At 54.3% G+C, this 17116-nt stretch overlaps 1 protein-coding gene across 3 annotated transcripts in view; it reads right to left on the bottom strand.

Annotated features, from left to right (window-relative positions):
• Atg2a (autophagy related 2A) overlaps window positions 1-14948 on the bottom strand; it is a 21304-nt gene extending 6356 nt beyond the window's left edge. The window contains exons 1-30 of one of the 3 annotated variants that reach the window (XM_026781363.1): window positions 14681-14948; window positions 12166-12328; window positions 11934-12086; window positions 11700-11802; window positions 11168-11402; window positions 10263-10359; window positions 10020-10181; window positions 9777-9917; window positions 8686-8929; window positions 8450-8597; window positions 8282-8374; window positions 7660-7815; window positions 7331-7574; window positions 6844-6940; window positions 6599-6758; window positions 5924-6066; window positions 5727-5842; window positions 5456-5613; window positions 4967-5117; window positions 4662-4855; window positions 4464-4544; window positions 3959-4065; window positions 3782-3874; window positions 2520-2590; window positions 2230-2306; window positions 1670-1840; window positions 1407-1536; window positions 1112-1326; window positions 539-747; window positions 190-325 (exon numbers count right to left, since the gene is read on the bottom strand). In XM_026781363.1, the coding sequence (XP_026637164.1) occupies window positions 190-325; window positions 539-747; window positions 1112-1326; window positions 1407-1536; window positions 1670-1840; window positions 2230-2306; window positions 2520-2590; window positions 3782-3874; window positions 3959-4065; window positions 4464-4544; window positions 4662-4855; window positions 4967-5117; window positions 5456-5613; window positions 5727-5842; window positions 5924-6066; window positions 6599-6758; window positions 6844-6940; window positions 7331-7574; window positions 7660-7815; window positions 8282-8374; window positions 8450-8597; window positions 8686-8929; window positions 9777-9917; window positions 10020-10181; window positions 10263-10359; window positions 11168-11402; window positions 11700-11802; window positions 11934-12086; window positions 12166-12328; window positions 14681-14851 (4419 nt within the window). In that variant the 5' untranslated portion in view covers window positions 14852-14948. Of the gene's footprint in view, window positions 1-189; window positions 326-538; window positions 748-1111; window positions 1327-1406; window positions 1537-1669; window positions 1841-2229; window positions 2307-2519; window positions 2591-3781; window positions 3875-3958; window positions 4066-4463; window positions 4545-4661; window positions 4856-4966; window positions 5118-5455; window positions 5614-5726; window positions 5843-5923; window positions 6067-6598; window positions 6759-6843; window positions 6941-7330; window positions 7575-7659; window positions 7816-8281; window positions 8375-8449; window positions 8598-8685; window positions 8930-9776; window positions 9918-10019; window positions 10182-10262; window positions 10360-11167; window positions 11403-11699; window positions 11803-11933; window positions 12087-12165; window positions 12329-12869; window positions 13305-14680 lie in introns of those variants that run through there. The other 2 variants (XM_005351795.2, XM_026781364.1) reach the window with 2 other exon arrangements.
• Between the last annotated feature and the right edge of the window lie 2168 nt (window positions 14949-17116).

The following is a 17116-nucleotide window of genomic DNA, read 5'->3' as shown; positions in this document are numbered from 1 at the left end:
CATGTATGCCTGCAGGCCAGAAGAGTGTACCAGACTTCATTACAGATGGTTGTGAGCCACCATGTGGTTGCTGGGAATTGAACTCAGGATCTCTGGAAGAGCAGGCAACGCTCTTAACCTCTGAGCCATCTCTCCAGCCCCCCAGAGCCTCACTTCTGTGCTCACCCCCCCACTCAGCCTCACACTCACTTTGCTGAGCTGGATCTCCATGAGGACCTGGTGCTGCCGTCCGACACCGCCTTGGGTCCGCCAGGAGTTCTGGGGCCGGTTGAGACCAGAGGAGCGGGAAGGAGAGACCCTGGGGCCTGTGAAGCCAACTCTTGCTCTGAGAAAAGACACATGGGGAACAAGTTAACTCTAACTCTAAGGAAACATCTGCTCTCCTCGACCTCAGCACAGGCCTTTTAGCCTAGGAGAGGAGACCCTCAGGCAAGGAAAAAACTCAAGTTCAGGGTAGAGAGGCGCATGAAGCTTGAGGTTGCCAGCTAGGCTATACCCAGATCCCATTGCCACCAACTGCCACCCACAGGCCTCTAACCTGTAAGTGGGGTGAAGGCCAAAGTCTCTACCCCCATAGAGGTGCCAGATGAAGGAGACCTCCCGGAGGACCACACGGCTGCTAGGCACTGGGAAGTGAGCAGGTGCCCGCAGGAGGTCCGTGCTTCCTAGCGGCTGGGAGAAGTGTCCATCCTGCACAACGATGGGGCCCGGGTGCAGCTGCGTCACAATGGGCTCTCCATCTCGGGGCTGCCGGGAAATAGCCAAGTAAAGATGTGTAACAAAGAGGTGGCCAACCCCAGCACCTGCCTTTTTTGTCTCCCTCTCCTCCTCCTCCTGGACTACCAGCCAGTGCCCGTGTTGGCTCCTCTTGGCCCTGTCACCTGGACCCTCAATGAGCTTGGACATTCTGTTAGCCCATGTAGTTACATGGTACTCCCATCTGCCAATCTTCTTCCTCTATCCCCTGTCTGAGTAGGACACTGTGTCTCCTCTTCTGGACTTCCACCTATTCCTTCAAGCCCAGAGCCAAGGCGGCTTCCTGGCTGCTTCTCCTACCTATGAGTTCTTCTATCAGTACCCGAACATCCAGAATCCCCATTCTGACACACACCGCAATGCCAAGGCCAGGGGCGTCAAGGATGCAGAACTCATCACTGTCCAGGGTGTCCCCATCCCCTTCCTCTTCTCTGTCATGCTCCTTTGTCTTATAACAGGACTCCACAGTATGAGAAGTGCCCCCAGGAGGAGACGAAGGGGCCTGGGCCCCACTCCGTTCACCGGGGAACAGATAGACGGAGACAGGAGAGGCCTGAGGAAGGGGGCCACCTATGGGAGAAAGTGGCCAGTGTGAGGAGATGCAGCTGAGGGACCTGAGGGTCTGGTGTCCCTAGAGCACCCTCACCTACCTGATGACTGGGCCAGCTCCTGCAGGCTGCGCCGCTCAGTATCCAGAAGAGCATCAGTCAGGTCCCGCTGGTTGATGAGGGCTGTCTCCACGGGAGGGCACGAGGGCAGGGAGGCAGGGCTCTCTGAGAGCTGGGCAGGAGAGGGAAGAGGCACGAGTGAGCACTAGGAGGGGTAGCTACAGGTATCCTCCAATCCAGGCCTTGTGTTTGTATAAAGAGAGTGGCCTGGCCGAGCTCTGGTAGCCTATGTGGCCAGGCCTCACCTGTACCTTCTGGCCAGCGATCTCCGTGGGGCTGGGGGGCCGGGGTGGGGGGTGCAGGTCACCAGAGCTGGTTACGTACTGGAGCAGGTTGACCAGGAGGGCGCAGGAGTCGGCACAGCTGTGCACATGCACCACATTGTTGGAGCAGCGCAGCTCGAACAGTGGCTGGCTCTGTGAGCAGTGGGCCACGGCATTGGCACAGGAGCCACCACATGCCAGGCTCCCACCCCACAGGAGCAAGGAGGACCTTTTCTTGTTTGATCAGCTGACAACTGATGGGGGAACCCATGTTCCAGGGTACCCGGTACCCGCCCACCCCTGCCCCTGACTTCAGCCTAACTATACAGGAGCTGCTATCTCACCATGAAGATGAGAAAAACTGGAACCCACAGTGGCTGTCACCCTGGGTCCCACCTCTGCCCTGCCTGCAAGTGCCCTCTGGTGCCCCCAGTGAGTTGGAAGGACACTCACAGTATTCCCTGGAGGAACACTGGTGGTAGCCTGGCAAGGCAGGGGCATGCACTGTGACCCTCCCGTGACCTCTGGTGCCAGTCACTTACCAGCCTGCCCTCGGTGCTCCCCTTCCAGGTCTTGATTACAAGCTCTAGGAGGTCAATATCCAGGACACAGACGTAATCTGAGGCAGAGGGCAGAAGGTTCTCATGGTCTCTGTCCACCCTATCCCGCACTACCCACCACGATTGTGTCCAGTACGGTTGTGGGCATGGGTGTGTAAACATGAATGTATGTGTGGCTGAGTACAGGTCAGCAGCTGGGTGACATCTGGCTGCTCTGAGTGTGGCAGGGGATTGTCCCTCAGTGTTGGGGAGCCCACCCCAGGCCTACCCACCTCGCCGCAGATCCAGGGTCTCCACCTCACACTTGTCGGACAGGTACAAAGCAGAGTCGTCAAGGATGAACCTGGTGGGGAACAGGGCTGAGAGGGGCCCAGGAGCCACTGCAGGGGGCAGCCCAGTGGTAAGTGGGCAGAGGGGTAGGAGGGGTCCTGGAGGTGACGGGCAAAGAGGTCCAAGTGACTAAGCTAGTGACGGGACCTTGACAGCCTCAGCACTGTCCCTCGACAGTCACCAGGGACCTGGGAAGACCCTGCAGGTTCTCACTCTTACAGACTTCAGACACTCACTTTCTAATTTTGCATTGGACTTAGACTTCCCAGTGTGGAGGGTCTCCCTTTCCCCACCCCCCTACAGCATTATCTGTCTATCCATCTAGTACATCTTAAACACAGGACCTGACCCATGTTGAGTACATGGTCTAACCTGAGGTACACATCTTTCTAGTTTTTGAGACAGTCTCACTAAGTTGTCCAGGCAGGACTAGGATCACACACCTTGTCCACCAATACCAAAATTTCATTTTTTTTTTTTTTTTTTGAGAGAGGGGGCTTGTGTTTGAGCCTATGCCTTCCTCCTTGCTACCTCCTGCTGGGGTCACAGGCTTGTGCCACCATACCCACCTAGCATATTTTTTTAAACTGTGTAGGCTGGTGATGTAGCTCCTGGTAGCGTAAGCATGAGGCCCTGGGTTAAACTACCATTACCACTAAAACAAAACTTTTGTTTGCGGGGAGGAGTTGTCAAGGCAAGGTTTCTCTGTGTAATAGCCCTAGTTGTCCTGGAACTCTCTCCACAGAACAGGCTCAGAGATCCACTAGCCTCTGCCTCTCGAGTACTGGGATTAAAGGCATATGCCACCACTGCCCAGCTAAAATAAAAGTTTCAAAACATGTTTTTTAATCTAAAATTTCCCAGGAGGCATTCTACTATAGGTCTAGGTCTTTCCTTCCTTCTGGTGCTTGTGGAGCTGCACCCCATGCAGGGCTGCACTTGGCTATGTTCTGTTCCAGCTCTCTATTCTTTTGTATACTTTTATAACTGCCAGAAGAGATTACAAATCCAGGACACTGCGGTTCAAGTCTGATTTTGGATAGAAGAACAAACAACTCACATTCCTGAGGATATGTGAGAATATGGGACGCCATCACTCCAAATACAGACAGATGGCTCCAAGAGGCCCTGGGCACACGGGCAGCAGTAAGTCAGCACCGCCCATCTGGGTGTGGGGGGACCAGGTCTGGGGTAGCGTGCATACCTGAGCAGGAAGGTAGAGGTATCCATGACAATGTTGCTGGAGAGGGTGAAGGTCTCAGCGGTGATGAGGACTCGCACAGGGAGGTAGAGAGGTCTGAGGGGCAAACACAGGCTGAAGCGGTTCCTTCCATTGGAGGCTGGCCCCGACCCTACATCCCCAGCCCCCCAGCCCGGGTACCTGTAGTCCACAGCACAGGAGAATAGGTGTGTGTGGAGAACAGTGATGACCGTTGGGGGCATGTAGCCCAGCACAGGATCATCCAGTACATCCAAGAAGTCCAACAGCTACAGAGGCAAGGGGGAGGGGCGGGTCGACAAAGAGGACAAAGTGACCTCTTCCTCTAATGCTGGTCTGGCACTCTGCCCATTGCCCACCAGCTGTCCACCATAGCCCTGGTCAGGAGCGCTCTGTTTTTTTTCTACTTTTGCTTTGTTTTGAGACAGGGTTTCTCTGTGTAACAGCTCTGACTGTCCAGGAACTCACTCTGTAGACCAGGCTGGCCTTGGACTCACTGAGATCTGCCTGCCTCTGCCTCCCAAGTATTGGGATTAAAGGAGTGCACCACCACCACTCAGCCAGGCTGTATTTTTCACACTGGCCTCTTTAGCCATGTTTGACCTGCTTGCTCAATCAGAAGTCCAGAGTCACAGGGCCATGTAACTTCCCAGGCACCTTTGCTCACCTGGGAGTGCCAGCTCTGCTCAGGTGGAGCCATGTAGTGGCGCAGAGTGGCTTTGTGCAGCCTTATTGTCACCAAAAACTCCTGGGGAAGGAGGTGAAGTCGGTCAGTCAGGAGGGACGGTGGGCGCCAAGCTCCAGCGTGCACCAAGGAGGCAGTTGCCCAAGCCAAGCGGGCAGCAGGCAACAGAAGAATCCTCACCTTGACGTTCTTGTGGGGGTCCAGGTGTATTCGGACAGCTGCAGACAGCATGGGGGGGCCCTGACCCTTGCGGCCCAAGGCTCCCCGTTCAGTCACCCCTTCCTCTGATGGGTAAATGGTGGGAGCCAGCTGAGCCGGAGGAGCAAAGCTGGGGACTTCCAGGTGAGTGGGCAGCAGGTAGTCCTCAATGGCCGCTGAGGAGGAATCCTGTGAGTCCTGATGAGGCCGCTGACCACCCTGCTCACAGCCCACAGCCCTGAAAGCTCCCTCCCCCGGCCTGATATATACTCAAGTGGCCCCCAAACCTCGATGGTAGAGTGTTGCCTTTTCAGCTTCCAGGCAGAAGTAGCCAAGCCCTGGTTGGCCACGGTACTGGGTGACACTGAAGATGGTGCCCTGCTCCACGTCTAGCACCAGTTCCCCATGAGTGACATCCAGCCGCTTCCCTGTCTCGTCCTGCAGATGTGCACATGCGTCACTGCTGCGCCCAGCACTGCTAACACCCAGAAACAGCAGCCTCATGGGGTCCTAGCCTGAGGCAGCTCCAGTTCCTCCCAGACTTGACTGAGTCTGCGCCATGTGCTGCTGGCTGGAGGGACTCTCATGCCTGACATGGAGAAAGGCTGGGAAGTGGCTGACAGCCGTGAGGGCTGATGGGTGATTTGGGTGGGCAAGCAGACTGTGCAATGGGTGCTGCCAGCCCTCTAAGATTTCTACCGTCTCGGTTCCTAATGTGATGTTGGCAGGCTTGTCTGGCTGGACAAGAGGAACTCCCTGGAGTTGGGCTGCCTCACCTTAGCGTCACAGAGCGCAGTGATCCGGCCCTTCAGCACTGTCACCAGTGTGGAGAAGGTACTCTGGGCCTGACGATGGGAAGACTCGGGGGCAGGAGTCTGGGGGGCACCTGATGCCATCGAGAAGAACTGGGTGTCCTCTTCATCCGAGTCTGAGTCTGAGTGAACGAGTTGGCGGGGTGGGAAGAGGTAGTGGAGGGCTGGCCCCGCCCTGCCTGTACCTGGACTCCTCCTTCCTGCCTAGCCTAGCCAGCATTCATTCCTCTCATACCCAGCTTGAAGGCTGACTTGCACATCTTGAAGCCCACTGAGCCAGGTGGCCGAGCAGCAGTGGCGGCTGTGGGCAGCAGGTCTGCAGGCTCCCACATGAGCAGGTCATTGTTGATCCTGGCGTGAAGCAGTGACAGCGGGGGTCAGAGAGGACGGGGCCTTGAGCCTAGCCCAGCCCAGCCTACCCCATGTCTCCACCTGTTGTAGATGCTTTCATAGACCTCCTTGCTGGGCAGGAAGATGTGGGCATTAGGCATGATCACGTCCAGGGTACAGCGAGACATCGCCAACGTCCGGCTCTGGAATGTCCTCATCTCCTCGGGATCTCCAGGGATCACCATCTAGACAGGAGAGGAAAGTCAATCAGGAGACCTGCCTGGGTCTGTCTGGCTTCAGAACTGGAGATTCTGGCATCCAGCCAGCCATTCATCTATCCACTGGTGCCCTTTTTTCCTGGGGTGGGGGATGTTCATCTGGACACAGTGCCTAAGCATTCCAAGACTTCATGAATCTCTGTAATCCTCATAATCGCCTTCAACACAGCAACTCCAGAGAAGGAAACACACAGGCCACCAGAGAGCAGACTTAAGAACCCAGGTGGTCTTTCCCCATGCTCTTCACTGCCTTACACTTGGCATCAGTACCCATCAACTCAGAAGAGGATTCTGAGGCTCAAGAGCACACTGGTGTTAGATGGCTGAAGTGGCCAGGGTCCTGATCTTGGTGCCTGAAGGGCCAGCTACTCCTGGTGCCCCCCTCCCTACCCCTGGGCAGGGTGGGTGCTTCAGAGTCCCTTGTAACCCAGAACAGGAGATGCTCCCCTCAGCAGTGATCCACAAGTGGCACCCACAGCGGAGAGTCAGGGAGCCTCACCTCCTCGGTTTCGTACATGGTCCTCTTGGAGGAGAAGGGCGAGGGCTCAGGCTGCCGGAGCTCACACGGACTCTCGGTAGACAGCTCTAGGTCCCGGCCTTTCTCAGAGGCTGTTTCCCAGTGTATGCCACTGGACTGGGGGTTCAGGGTCACCACTACCCTGCCAGGACACAGACCTGTTAGTGACCTGCCACAACACCAATAGATCCTTCCTCTTCAGTTGCCCCATCCAGCACCCTACTTACTGAGGTAGGAAGTACTTGGCCCCAGTACTCCTGGGGTCCAGAGCTTTGGAGACTCGCAGGCAGGGGACAGGTGGCTTTTCTCCATCTTCGTAGATTCCTGAAGGGGACAGAGAGCACAGGGTCTCACTGCTGAGATCTTTTCTTTGTAATAATTTATTAGCTTTTATTTCATTTGCATTGGTATTTTCCCTGCATGTATGTCTATGTGAGGTGTCAGATCTTGGAGTTAAGAGACAGTTGCCAGATGCCATGTGGGTACTGGGAATTGAACCACAGTCCTCTGGACTGTTAGTGCTCTTAACCACTGAGCCTGATGACTCTTTTCTTTTCCTTCCCTTTGCTGGGTCAAGTCAGTGTCCCTGGGATAAAGGGTCTTCTTGGTCAATGCTGGGGTCTGCTCTAACTGTAACCTGGACCCTCCTTAATCTCAAACCCAGCTATCCAAGAGTCCCAGGCCTCTGTTCCAGCTGTACCTAGATACACTTACCTTGCAGGTCTGAGCAGGTCAGTTCCAGGCGGGTGGGAGCTGGGGGGCCAGGCCCACTGTTGAGTTCTGAGCAGAAATGGGGCTCACTCAGCTCCAATCGCAACTGCTCAGCCCGCACAGACTGGCCAGCCCAGGGATCCCGCTCAGGCCGTAGGTCTGGGATGGGGAAGCGTAGCCTCAGGGTGGCCCGGGGTGCAGAGAGTCGAAACACTGTCTGCTGCTCAGTGGCCTGTGGGGGCTCTGTCTGTGGGAGGGCTGGGGTCAGAGCTGTCACAGAATTTCAGTGCCTACTCCCCCCACCCGCAGTGCAAAACCAGCAGGCAGCTCACTAGTAGGCCAGCGGGTGGCTCAGGGGGTGTGGTGGTTTGATGTAGCAAGGCAGCAAGTCGGTCCAGGGACCCCAGCTCCACGTCAGCTTGGAAGTCGGCTAGGTCTAGTGACAGCTCTGAGTGGCAATGGCAGGCAACAGAACGCCGGGACCGGCTCTAGTTAGGGGTAAGAGCTATGGTGAGTGAGGTCAAGGTAGGAAGGGGCTCCCACAAACAAAAAAAAAAACCAGAGGTTTCCCAATGGTGAGAGGGAAGCTGGGGCAGGAGTCATAGCAGGGACAGAGGGGCTTTAAACCCCCACAGGACCACTGTGCTGCCTAGCTCCTTTCTAACCTTTTGAGACAGGACCTCATTAAGTTGAGTGGGCTGGCTTTGAACTCAATCTGTTGCTCAGCGCTCAGACAGGCCCAACTGATCATCTTCCTGCCTCAGCTCCCCAAATGATGGGGCTGTATGCCTGTGCCTACCCCATCCTGATGGCTTTATACAACACAAGTACTCAGAGGTTCAACAAAGGCTGAGAAGGGGAAATCAGACCACAGTAATAGCAAGATCAGAACAAGGACAGACACGCAAGGGCCCTGAAGAGAGAGGGTAGCTTGGCTGGGGCAGCCGTGGTTACCTTGAGCGCCCGGCGCAGGGTCTGTGTGTGACGCAGGTGGGCACAGGGTCGAGAGGAGGCTCGAGAGTCCGAGTGACTGGGGAAGCTCAGGATCTACAGGGGGACACACAAGGTAAACAAGGCCAGGCTGCCTGAAGCCCCTGACCCCAGCCCCTCCTCTGCCCTCACCTCTGTGTACTCTGGCTCTGAGGTGGCTCTGGGCCACAGGCACTCCAGCACCTCCAGCTGCCCAAAGTGCACATCAGTGCTGCTTGTCCTCCGACCATGGCCGCCAGCCCGCAGCTCCCAGGACAGCTGCACAGCTGTGCCTGTTAGTCTGTGGGCAAGAATACATACAAGCTTCAGGGGGAGCTGTGGGCTCTGGGAGTTCCCCGCAGGTTCCTGCCTCAGGCTGTGGTGTGTACCGGACGTGACTGCAAGGGCAGGCCCTTTGGAAGCGTGGCCTGAGGTGGTGGAAGTCTCGGGAGCCGAAGGGGCCATCTTTGGCAGCATCAAACTCAGCAAAAAAGTGAGTGTTGAGGTCCGGTGGTCCTGAAGATGGGGCGGCTGTCTGAAGCAAGGTCAGGGTCACACCTCCCAGGGTCATCTTCAGCAGCGAGTCAGGGCGCATGGTGTCCGCAAGAGGAGTTGGAGTTGGGGTCGGCTTGCCTGAGGGAAGAGAGGCTTCAATAAGGGCTCCTGGGAATCTTAAATGGAGTCACTGGTGGCCACTGAGTAGAGGGTTGGAGAAACCCTGGCTAGGCCTGGCATGGTGGCACACACCTTTAATCCCAGCACTCAGAAGGAAGAGTCAGGCAGCCAGGTGGATCTCTGTGAATTCAAGTTCAGCCTGGCCTATATAGGGAATTCCAGGCCAGTCAGGGCTACGTAAGTGAGACCTTGTCTAGGAGAAGGAGGAGGAAGAGGAAGAAAGAAACTGGCTAAACTGGACAGTGGGGCCCAAATCACACGTGCCTGGAAGGGGAGACACCTAATTCCTCTTGTATGCCAGGACCTCTGACCAGGCTCAGTCTAGGCCTCTGAAGGCGCTAGGAGGATCATTGGATGTGATAACACACCTATCCCAGTCTTTGACCTACACACTTACCTACTCACTAAGACATCCAGCCTGACCTGCACTATGCCTATGCCCCTTTATAGAAAGGGGAACTGAGCCAAAGAGCTAGAGTTCCCGGCCCTGAGTTCGCTTCCCAGCAACCACATGGTGGCTCACAGCCATCTATAATAAGATCTGATATCCTTTTCTGGCATGCAAACAGAATGTTCATACATCAAACAGAAACTAAATAAATTTAAAAGAAAGGAACAAAGAAAGAAAGAAATCTAGATTGTGCACATTGTCTTAGCAGCTTCCACCGAGTTAGGAGCCTGGAGAACCCCACTGCTGGTGGTCTACAGGCATCAGAGACCTCCTGCATCATCTGTCACCCTGCCACCCCAATGCTCCTTCCACCCTATCTTGACCCTGGAATAAGTGCCTAAGGGGTCAACTTACCACCTGAGTGGGCTGGGGTAGAGGGCCGGTGGAAGGCCATGTTACTGTGAACAGAGGAGCCCAGGTCTACGCTGTACATGGAGAGCTCAGAGACAGCCGAGGTCACACTGCTCGTGAGGCCAGCCATGGAGAAGAAGAGGTCTGGGGGCGAGGTGAGGGGCAGTCAGGAGTAGATAAGCAAGGCCCCCTAGCTCTTGCACGGACATAAACTGCCCCTTCAATCTGCAAGGGCTTGGTACCCACCAGTGCTGTCCAAACTGAGGGGGTTGGTGACAGGGTGTAGGCTGAGGGACTCCGCTACAGCACCCGCCTGCAGCTGCTGGTTCAGATCCTGCTCAATGAGCCACAGGTCTTCAGCACCCAGTGGGCGGCTCTTGTTTAGCTTGTCAGTCAGGCCTCCTGGGTCTGAAGGAAAGATGTTTCAAAATAGCCTACATGGTTACCCCTAGCTCACCCCACCTGCCACCCAGCGCCCAGCAGCCTCACCTGCAAGGTTGATGGCACTGAGCAGTTCTTGAAGCTGCTGGAGCTGGCATGGGGTCAAGAGCAGGTGCAGGGAGCCCAGCTGTCCTGATACCTCCAACTGAGGACCAAGTGGACAGCCGTGAAGCCCTTAAATGTCACCTAGCCCAAGAACAGCAATCCACCTACCCATACCCTGGGACACGAGATACTAGTTGTAATGCAAAACTTGCTATCAAGCAGCTGCACAGACTTGGCCAACCTGACCTTTCAGTCTCTGCTTTTTCAATTGCCAAGAAGATAGCAATGTCACTCCCCGCTCCCCCGAGTCCTCACTGCAAGAACTGAAATTAAGCAGCCAGGCAGGGGTAGCACACAAGTCTTTAATCTTAGCACTCAGGAGGCAGAGGCAGGTGTATCTCTGAGTTCGAGACCAGCCTGGTCTAGGATAGCCAGGGCTACACATAAAAACCATGCCTCAGAAAACACAAACAAACAACAACAAAAAGAAAATAAAAAAAGAACTAGAGAACTGGAGAGATGGCTCAGAGGTTAAGAGCACTGGCTGCTCTTCCAGAGGTCCTGAGTTCAATTCCGAACAACCACATGGTGGCTCACAGCCATCTGTAATGAGGTCTGGTGCCCTCTTCTGGCCTGCAGGCATGCATACAGACAGAACATTGTATACATAATAAATAAATAAACAAATAAATTTAAAGAAAGAAAGAAATAAGAAAGAAGTAGAATTATTCTGTAGTCTAGGCTGGACCTGAACCTGGCAGCCTTCTGTCAGGCTCCTAAATGTTGGGATTACAAGTATGAACAGCTATACCTGGTTCCTCCCATTTCTAGCTAGGGGCCAGTCAATCAGTTCAGCACTTCTGGGAATGAATGGAGGATAGGACAAACTCTCAAGGCCTAGGACTCACCTTGGGGCCTGGGAAGGCCTCGTTCTGCTTCAGCTTCACTATCAGCTCCATGTACCCTGTGCAGCTACCAATCTGCAAAGGGGGCTTTGGCGGGTCCAGCTGGGAGGGCAGCTCCTCAAAGTGCAGGCGGACCCCTGTCAGCTGCAGGAGCTTGTGCAGGAAGGCAGGAGGCTGGTGCACGTCCACAGGGGGAGCCTGGCTCGGGTCCCGCACTGCCTCATCACAGTACTCTAGTCTGTGGAGCCAAGGGTCTGGCCTTGTCTAGACATCCCAGGCCAGAAGCTCCCTCTTTAAACTGTCCTAGGGGCATAGAACTAAGGAGGCTGGCTTCCATCTTGGAAACTCAACTAGCCTTGGCTTCTCTTGAGTGTCAGGGTCCTTGGACTCACAGGGCCTATACCTGCTGGCCCTAGATACCAGTGCAGGCTCTGAGCAGGGCCCACTTACCACTCTCACCAACCCTGCCCTACCCTGCCCTATCCTAGGAGGCTGGCTAGGATTGAGGGCAGAGGCATCTGTCTTCCCTCCTTACCTCTGCACCCGGACCTCCACAGCCACGCCACGCTCCACATCGCCCACTGAATGCTCCACCCTCACCACAGTGTCCAAAAAGGTCACCTTGATCCTCCGAAGCACTGTGGAAGAGTGTCTAGAGTTAGGCAGTACAGGGGGCAGCAAGGTGGAGCTTGTGCTGCTGTCTAGAGCCCTGATCCTGTAGACTGTGGTGGGTCCAAGAACAGACTAGATAGAGCAGGGGCCTGCTCACCAGTCTCAATGGTCTGTGCGAACATTTCCAGTCCCTCCAGGGGCTGTGGTGGTTCTGAGGGTTCAGGCAGCCCTTCACGCAGGCATTCCTGGGCCAGCTGCAGGCTCGTGGTCATGCAGGAGGCCCAGGTCTGAGAGTCTGCAGCCCCTGGTCCTGTGGGAAGGAACAGGGACTCGGGCAGACCTGGGTCATCCCCAGCAGCTTCCCACCCTTGGTCTTGCTCTGCCCTCACCTGGTCCCTGGCGGGGTTGCAGGATAAGCTGGAGGCCTGACACACACACAGTGCAGTGGTCAGTAAGGAGTGCAGACCAAGGGACAGCCACCTCAATGGAACTCACGAAACCTTCCACCAGTTCCAGCGGCGACTCCATTGATCTCAGAACCTCGTTCACAGACTGGGCAAGAGGCAGGTTAAATCAGCTCACTGAAACTCCAGATACGGCTACCCGCCACAGTCCTGCACAGCCATTGTCTTGGAGAAGTCCTAGGCACCATCATCCTTCTATATGCTCTTTACAAGGCCTTCCCTCTGGCGCCGACCTGTTTTCATCTCAACTTCAAACTGCTCAACCCTTTGGACCAGTTAAAAAGTTTCCTTCTCTGTTAGGTTCAAAACTTCATTTACTGCTGGGTGTGGTAGCTGGCATGCCTTTAATCCCAGCACACAGGCAGGCATAGGTGAATCTTCTAGATCTAAGCCAGCCTGGTCTATAGTTGGTTGAGTGCTTGTCTAATGTGCACTAAGTCCTGGCTCCCATCTCCAGCAGAGCTCAGAGATGTGCTGAGCCTCAACCTGTAATTCTAGCACTCAGGAAGCAGAGGCTAGAAGATCAGGCTGGCCATTTTGAGCTCGAGGCCAGCCTGAGCCACATAATACTCTGAGCACCTTCTATGTGACAACCAGAGGCTGCAGAAGTAGGTAATAAATGCCTTTACCTCCCAGTTTGGCTAAGTCAGCCAGGGTCTCAGAATGCCAAGCACCAGGAAGGGTGAGTACAGCCAGCAGGGCACACCTGAGATGGGGCAGTTGAAGAGGGAAGAGGAAGCTGCCGGGCAGAGGGAATAGGATGGTGGCCTAGCATAGGCACAAAAACAGGTGGAAGGACCTAGTCAAGGGGGCAGCATGCAACCCAGGCTCATCCCAGGCAAGCAAAGAGTTCAAGGGTATAAAGTTCAGAAGAGGGATTGACCTGAGGCCACATGGGCCCTGAGTCCTAGACCCACAGTAAAGCATCCCTGCCAACCTGGGAGCTCCTAAGACAGAGGACAGAAATGTCTGTGCTGGGGTTGCATCCCTGCCAACTGGGGAACTCCTAAGGGCATGACTCACTGGCCTTCTCCCTATGACCCCAGGTACTCTGGGTGGTACCAGAGAGGGCCTCAGTAAACACCTGCTGGGCCCATGAATAAACAAACAGAGTCAGAGCCAGGAGGCAAGAGGAGACTGACTCAAAATTTCTCCTCCGTGGATGGGGAAACTGAGGTCTAGGCTTAGTGACTCCAGATAAAATGGAAACCGAGACTGGGAGCCAGGCCTTGCTTCCCATCTCCACTTAGCCCCAGGCATGTGGTCTCTTTGAAGGGGTCAAGGGAAGTGAAATGCCCATGCTGTCAGAAAACAGCCAATGCCATCGATTCCCCAAGAAAGGAGCATTAGAGAGATGCTGGGATCTCTTGCAGGGCAGCCTAAGAGGCTGAAGTAACAGGCTGGAGGCCTCCTAGACCAGGCCACTAAGAGATGCCACCAACTCTACAACTCAGTATTTGTTCTCAAGGTGTGGCCCACCTCTAGGTCTTTCTGGGTGGAGCTACAAACCCAAAGGCCAGCTTAAAAAAAAAGAAAAAAAGAAAAAGCGCTTCCACATGCCCATTCTACTGCTCTGGAGCTGGAGGGATGACCCCATACCAGTAAAAATTGGAGCCTCTAATTGGTAGCTCTTGGCTACTCCCCAGTCATCCTAGCCATGACTCAGTGCCCCTCATCTGTCACCTCCAGCCTCCTGCCCCTGATTCCACACCTTAGGCCTCAGACCTTCTAAGCTTCAGCTTCCAGAATCTCATCCCAACCCTACCCCCACAGCCATTCTGCCCGAAGGGAGACCTCAACACCTTTCCTGGAGGGCTGGCCTCCAGGCAGAGATGCCAGGAATCAAATCCCTCCCAAACCCAAGCTAGGTCCCTCCCACTCTCCCAAAAGCAGGAAGTAGAGAGCAGCAGCAGTCACACGAGGTGTGGATCAACACAGCAGGCAGTGACGCTGTTGTTGACATCCACATCCGGGGGCGATCGCCACTCTTTATGCCCAGGATCATAGGGGTCAGGAGGTCAGGACATTTTCTACAGGTGCCCCTGGCAGGGCTCTCAATATCCCCCAAAGCCTCCCCAGACTAACTACCTCAATTCCAGCTCTGTCACAAGGAACAACACAGTCTCTTGGCTCCCCTCCTTAACTCTCGGGAATCCCCTTTCCCAACCAGCTCCCCCTAACTCCATATGATAATGGCATTCTCTCGGCAAGTGACACCCATCCCCCAGCTTGTTTCTCCCCTTGAGGGGCGAAGACAGGGACTCATGTCCTAGTTCCTGGTTAAAAAGTTAAGGGCCAGCCAGGGGGCCTGGCGGAGACGGTGGGGACCACTGGCCTCTCCAAAACAGTGCCTGTCCTCCAGCCCAAACCTTCTGCGAAGCGCCTCCGGTGATCGTGCTCCCTCCCTTCACACCATCCCGGCGGTGCTGTGCCTCCTCACCCAGGTCTCCAGGTGAATATCCCGCAGGGCAACGCTGCCCTTGTACAGATCCAGGCTGAGCTGGTCTAGGCTGAGGTGCTCCTGAAAGAAGTGACCCAAGTAGTGTTGTAGCAGGTAGCGGCAGACACGCTCTTTCACACAGTTTGACCATGGCCACAGCCATCGTGACATCTCGGGGACCGCCGGGCCCGAGCCGCTTCCTCTAGCCGCCAGCCGGCGACCTCCGTCCGGCTACGTTGTTCACTAGAGCCCCTGGTTCGCCCCGCCGCTTCTCTCAGCGCCAGGCCGCGCCCCCGGACGCCCAGCCACGCCCCCACGCTCAATGCCATTGGTCTTTGTAAAGGGCGAGGTCTGCTGATTGGCCGCAGGAGGCGGAGCCTCGAGGAGCGAAAAAAGGACCGACCGAGTTCCCTGCGAGATAAAGTGCTCCCAATCGTATTTTACGCTTGCGCGTAAATTCTGCGTAGGAGGACCTTTAACCTCCAAGCTACGAGCTGCGGGAAGGCTGTAACCGAAAGGCGACGGTCAGGCCGGGAGGAGTGCGCATGTGCAGATTTGTCCACCTTCTTTAGGTGATTGGGAAGAATTTAAAGGAACACTGACCCATCTAACTTTGTAGACCGCAGATTAGAGGAGTAAAGTCAGCGCGCATTTGAGCAACAAATACACATTTGCAGTTTGTAAAACTTTTTTAACCACTTATCTCATTCAGTCTTATTAGCAACTCCATAAAGAGGAACTATTATTGTTTCCACTTTTTGTTTCTCTGTTTATTGAAACAAGGTTTCTTTGTGTAGTTGGCTGTCCTGGAAGTGTGGGGCTAGCCGCGAACTTAAATATTTGCCTGCCTCTGACTCCGGAAAACTGGGATTAAAGGCGTGTGCCACCACGCCCCCGCCCCCTCAGCAGGTCCCAAAAAATTACTTTTTCCAAAGTCTGGCATTTAGATAAAAGAGCCAGCAGCCCCTCAAGGATTTAGGAGAGTTCCTACCTGCTGAAAGGAGTCATTCTCCTAATCTCCGGCAACCGGGCGGCGCGTGGCTTCCAGTAACACAGGCCAAGGTGCCTATTAGCATATCAACCTCTAAACTGGCCTCCGGGCACCCACAGTCCCCCACTCACAAGTACGCCTTACTTTACCAAGTCTTCCTTGCTGACCTACCCTGTCCCTTGAACCTCTCCAGCCTAGGGGCTTTGCTTCCCTTCCCCCAGCTTCGGATTCTTAGATAACCCTGCCATTTTGACCACAGGCTCTCTTGGTTCCCTCTCCTCTCCTCCCCTCCCTTCCCCTTCTCTCCTCTCCTCCCTCTCCTCCCCCCCCCCTTCTTTCTCTTGGCCAAGTTCATTCTCCTCTCCCTGCTCTGGCCTCTTCCAGACTCCTCTGACTGTTCTTTTCCTCTTATCTACAATAAAAACTTTCTCCTCAACCATATTTTGAAGTCATCACGTCCTCACTGTCATTCAATTTGCTATTGTTCCATTTTTAGGGCTAGAAAATAGAATTGAAGGTTGCCCCCTTACAAAGGCTTGCACAGCAAGAGATGATTAAAGGACCTTCCCTTCTGTGGTCCTTAGGGCCCTCTCTGAAATAATGGCTTTCCATATCTCTAATCCTAAAATCAATAATCCAACTTCCTGGGCTGGAGAGATGGCTCAGTGGTTAAGAGCATTGCCTGCTCTTCCAAAGGTCCTGAGTTCAATTCCCAGCAACCACATGGTGGCTCACAACTGTAAAGAGGTCTGGCGCCCTCTTCTGGCCTTCAGGAATACCGACAGAATATTGTATACATAATAAATAAATAAATATTAAAAAAAAATAATCCAACTTCCCCCAAAGCAGGGTTCTGTTTTCTACAGCCTGGAAGCTAAAAATGACTTTGAAGCTTTTCTGTCCTTTTTTGAGAATGGTCTCACTGTAGATTATTGGCTGGCATGGAAATTGCCATACAGATGGGGCTGGCCTCAAACTTGTGGTGGTCTTCCTGCCTCTTTGGTGATTTCTGTTCTTAAACGGTTGGGGGAGAAATGGAAGAATAACATGGGAAAAAAAGTCTCTCAAAATCACTCCGGTGTTCATACATTATTAGTGGACACAGGCTAGTTCACTTGGTAAATACAATCGAGGGCTGCTCTCCTGATACAGTGGCAGACAGAGCTCAGGAATTGAGATCGAGACGGAGACCTACAACACCTAAAATGTTTATTTTTTAATCATTTAGAGACAAAGTTTAGCCACTTTTCTTCTATGGAGTTGGTCCCCAAACCTTTTCCATAATGGCAGATGTAAAGAACACCCATGAGTAACTGGGATTCTATTTTAGCTTTGCTAGTTTGACTCTCAGTTCGAAGAAGTCTGGCGTGGTAAATCCTGTCTCAAGAAAGGGTGGTGGGATGTGAAATGTGAACTGCAGAAGTCGCTCAGTTGGTCCAGTTTTT

This window comes from Microtus ochrogaster, chromosome 8, assembly GCF_000317375.1.
Source record: "Microtus ochrogaster isolate Prairie Vole_2 chromosome 8, MicOch1.0, whole genome shotgun sequence".
Taxonomy (NCBI): Eukaryota; Metazoa; Chordata; class Mammalia; order Rodentia; family Cricetidae; genus Microtus; species Microtus ochrogaster.
This window is presented reverse-complemented; position numbering and strand designations above follow the sequence as displayed.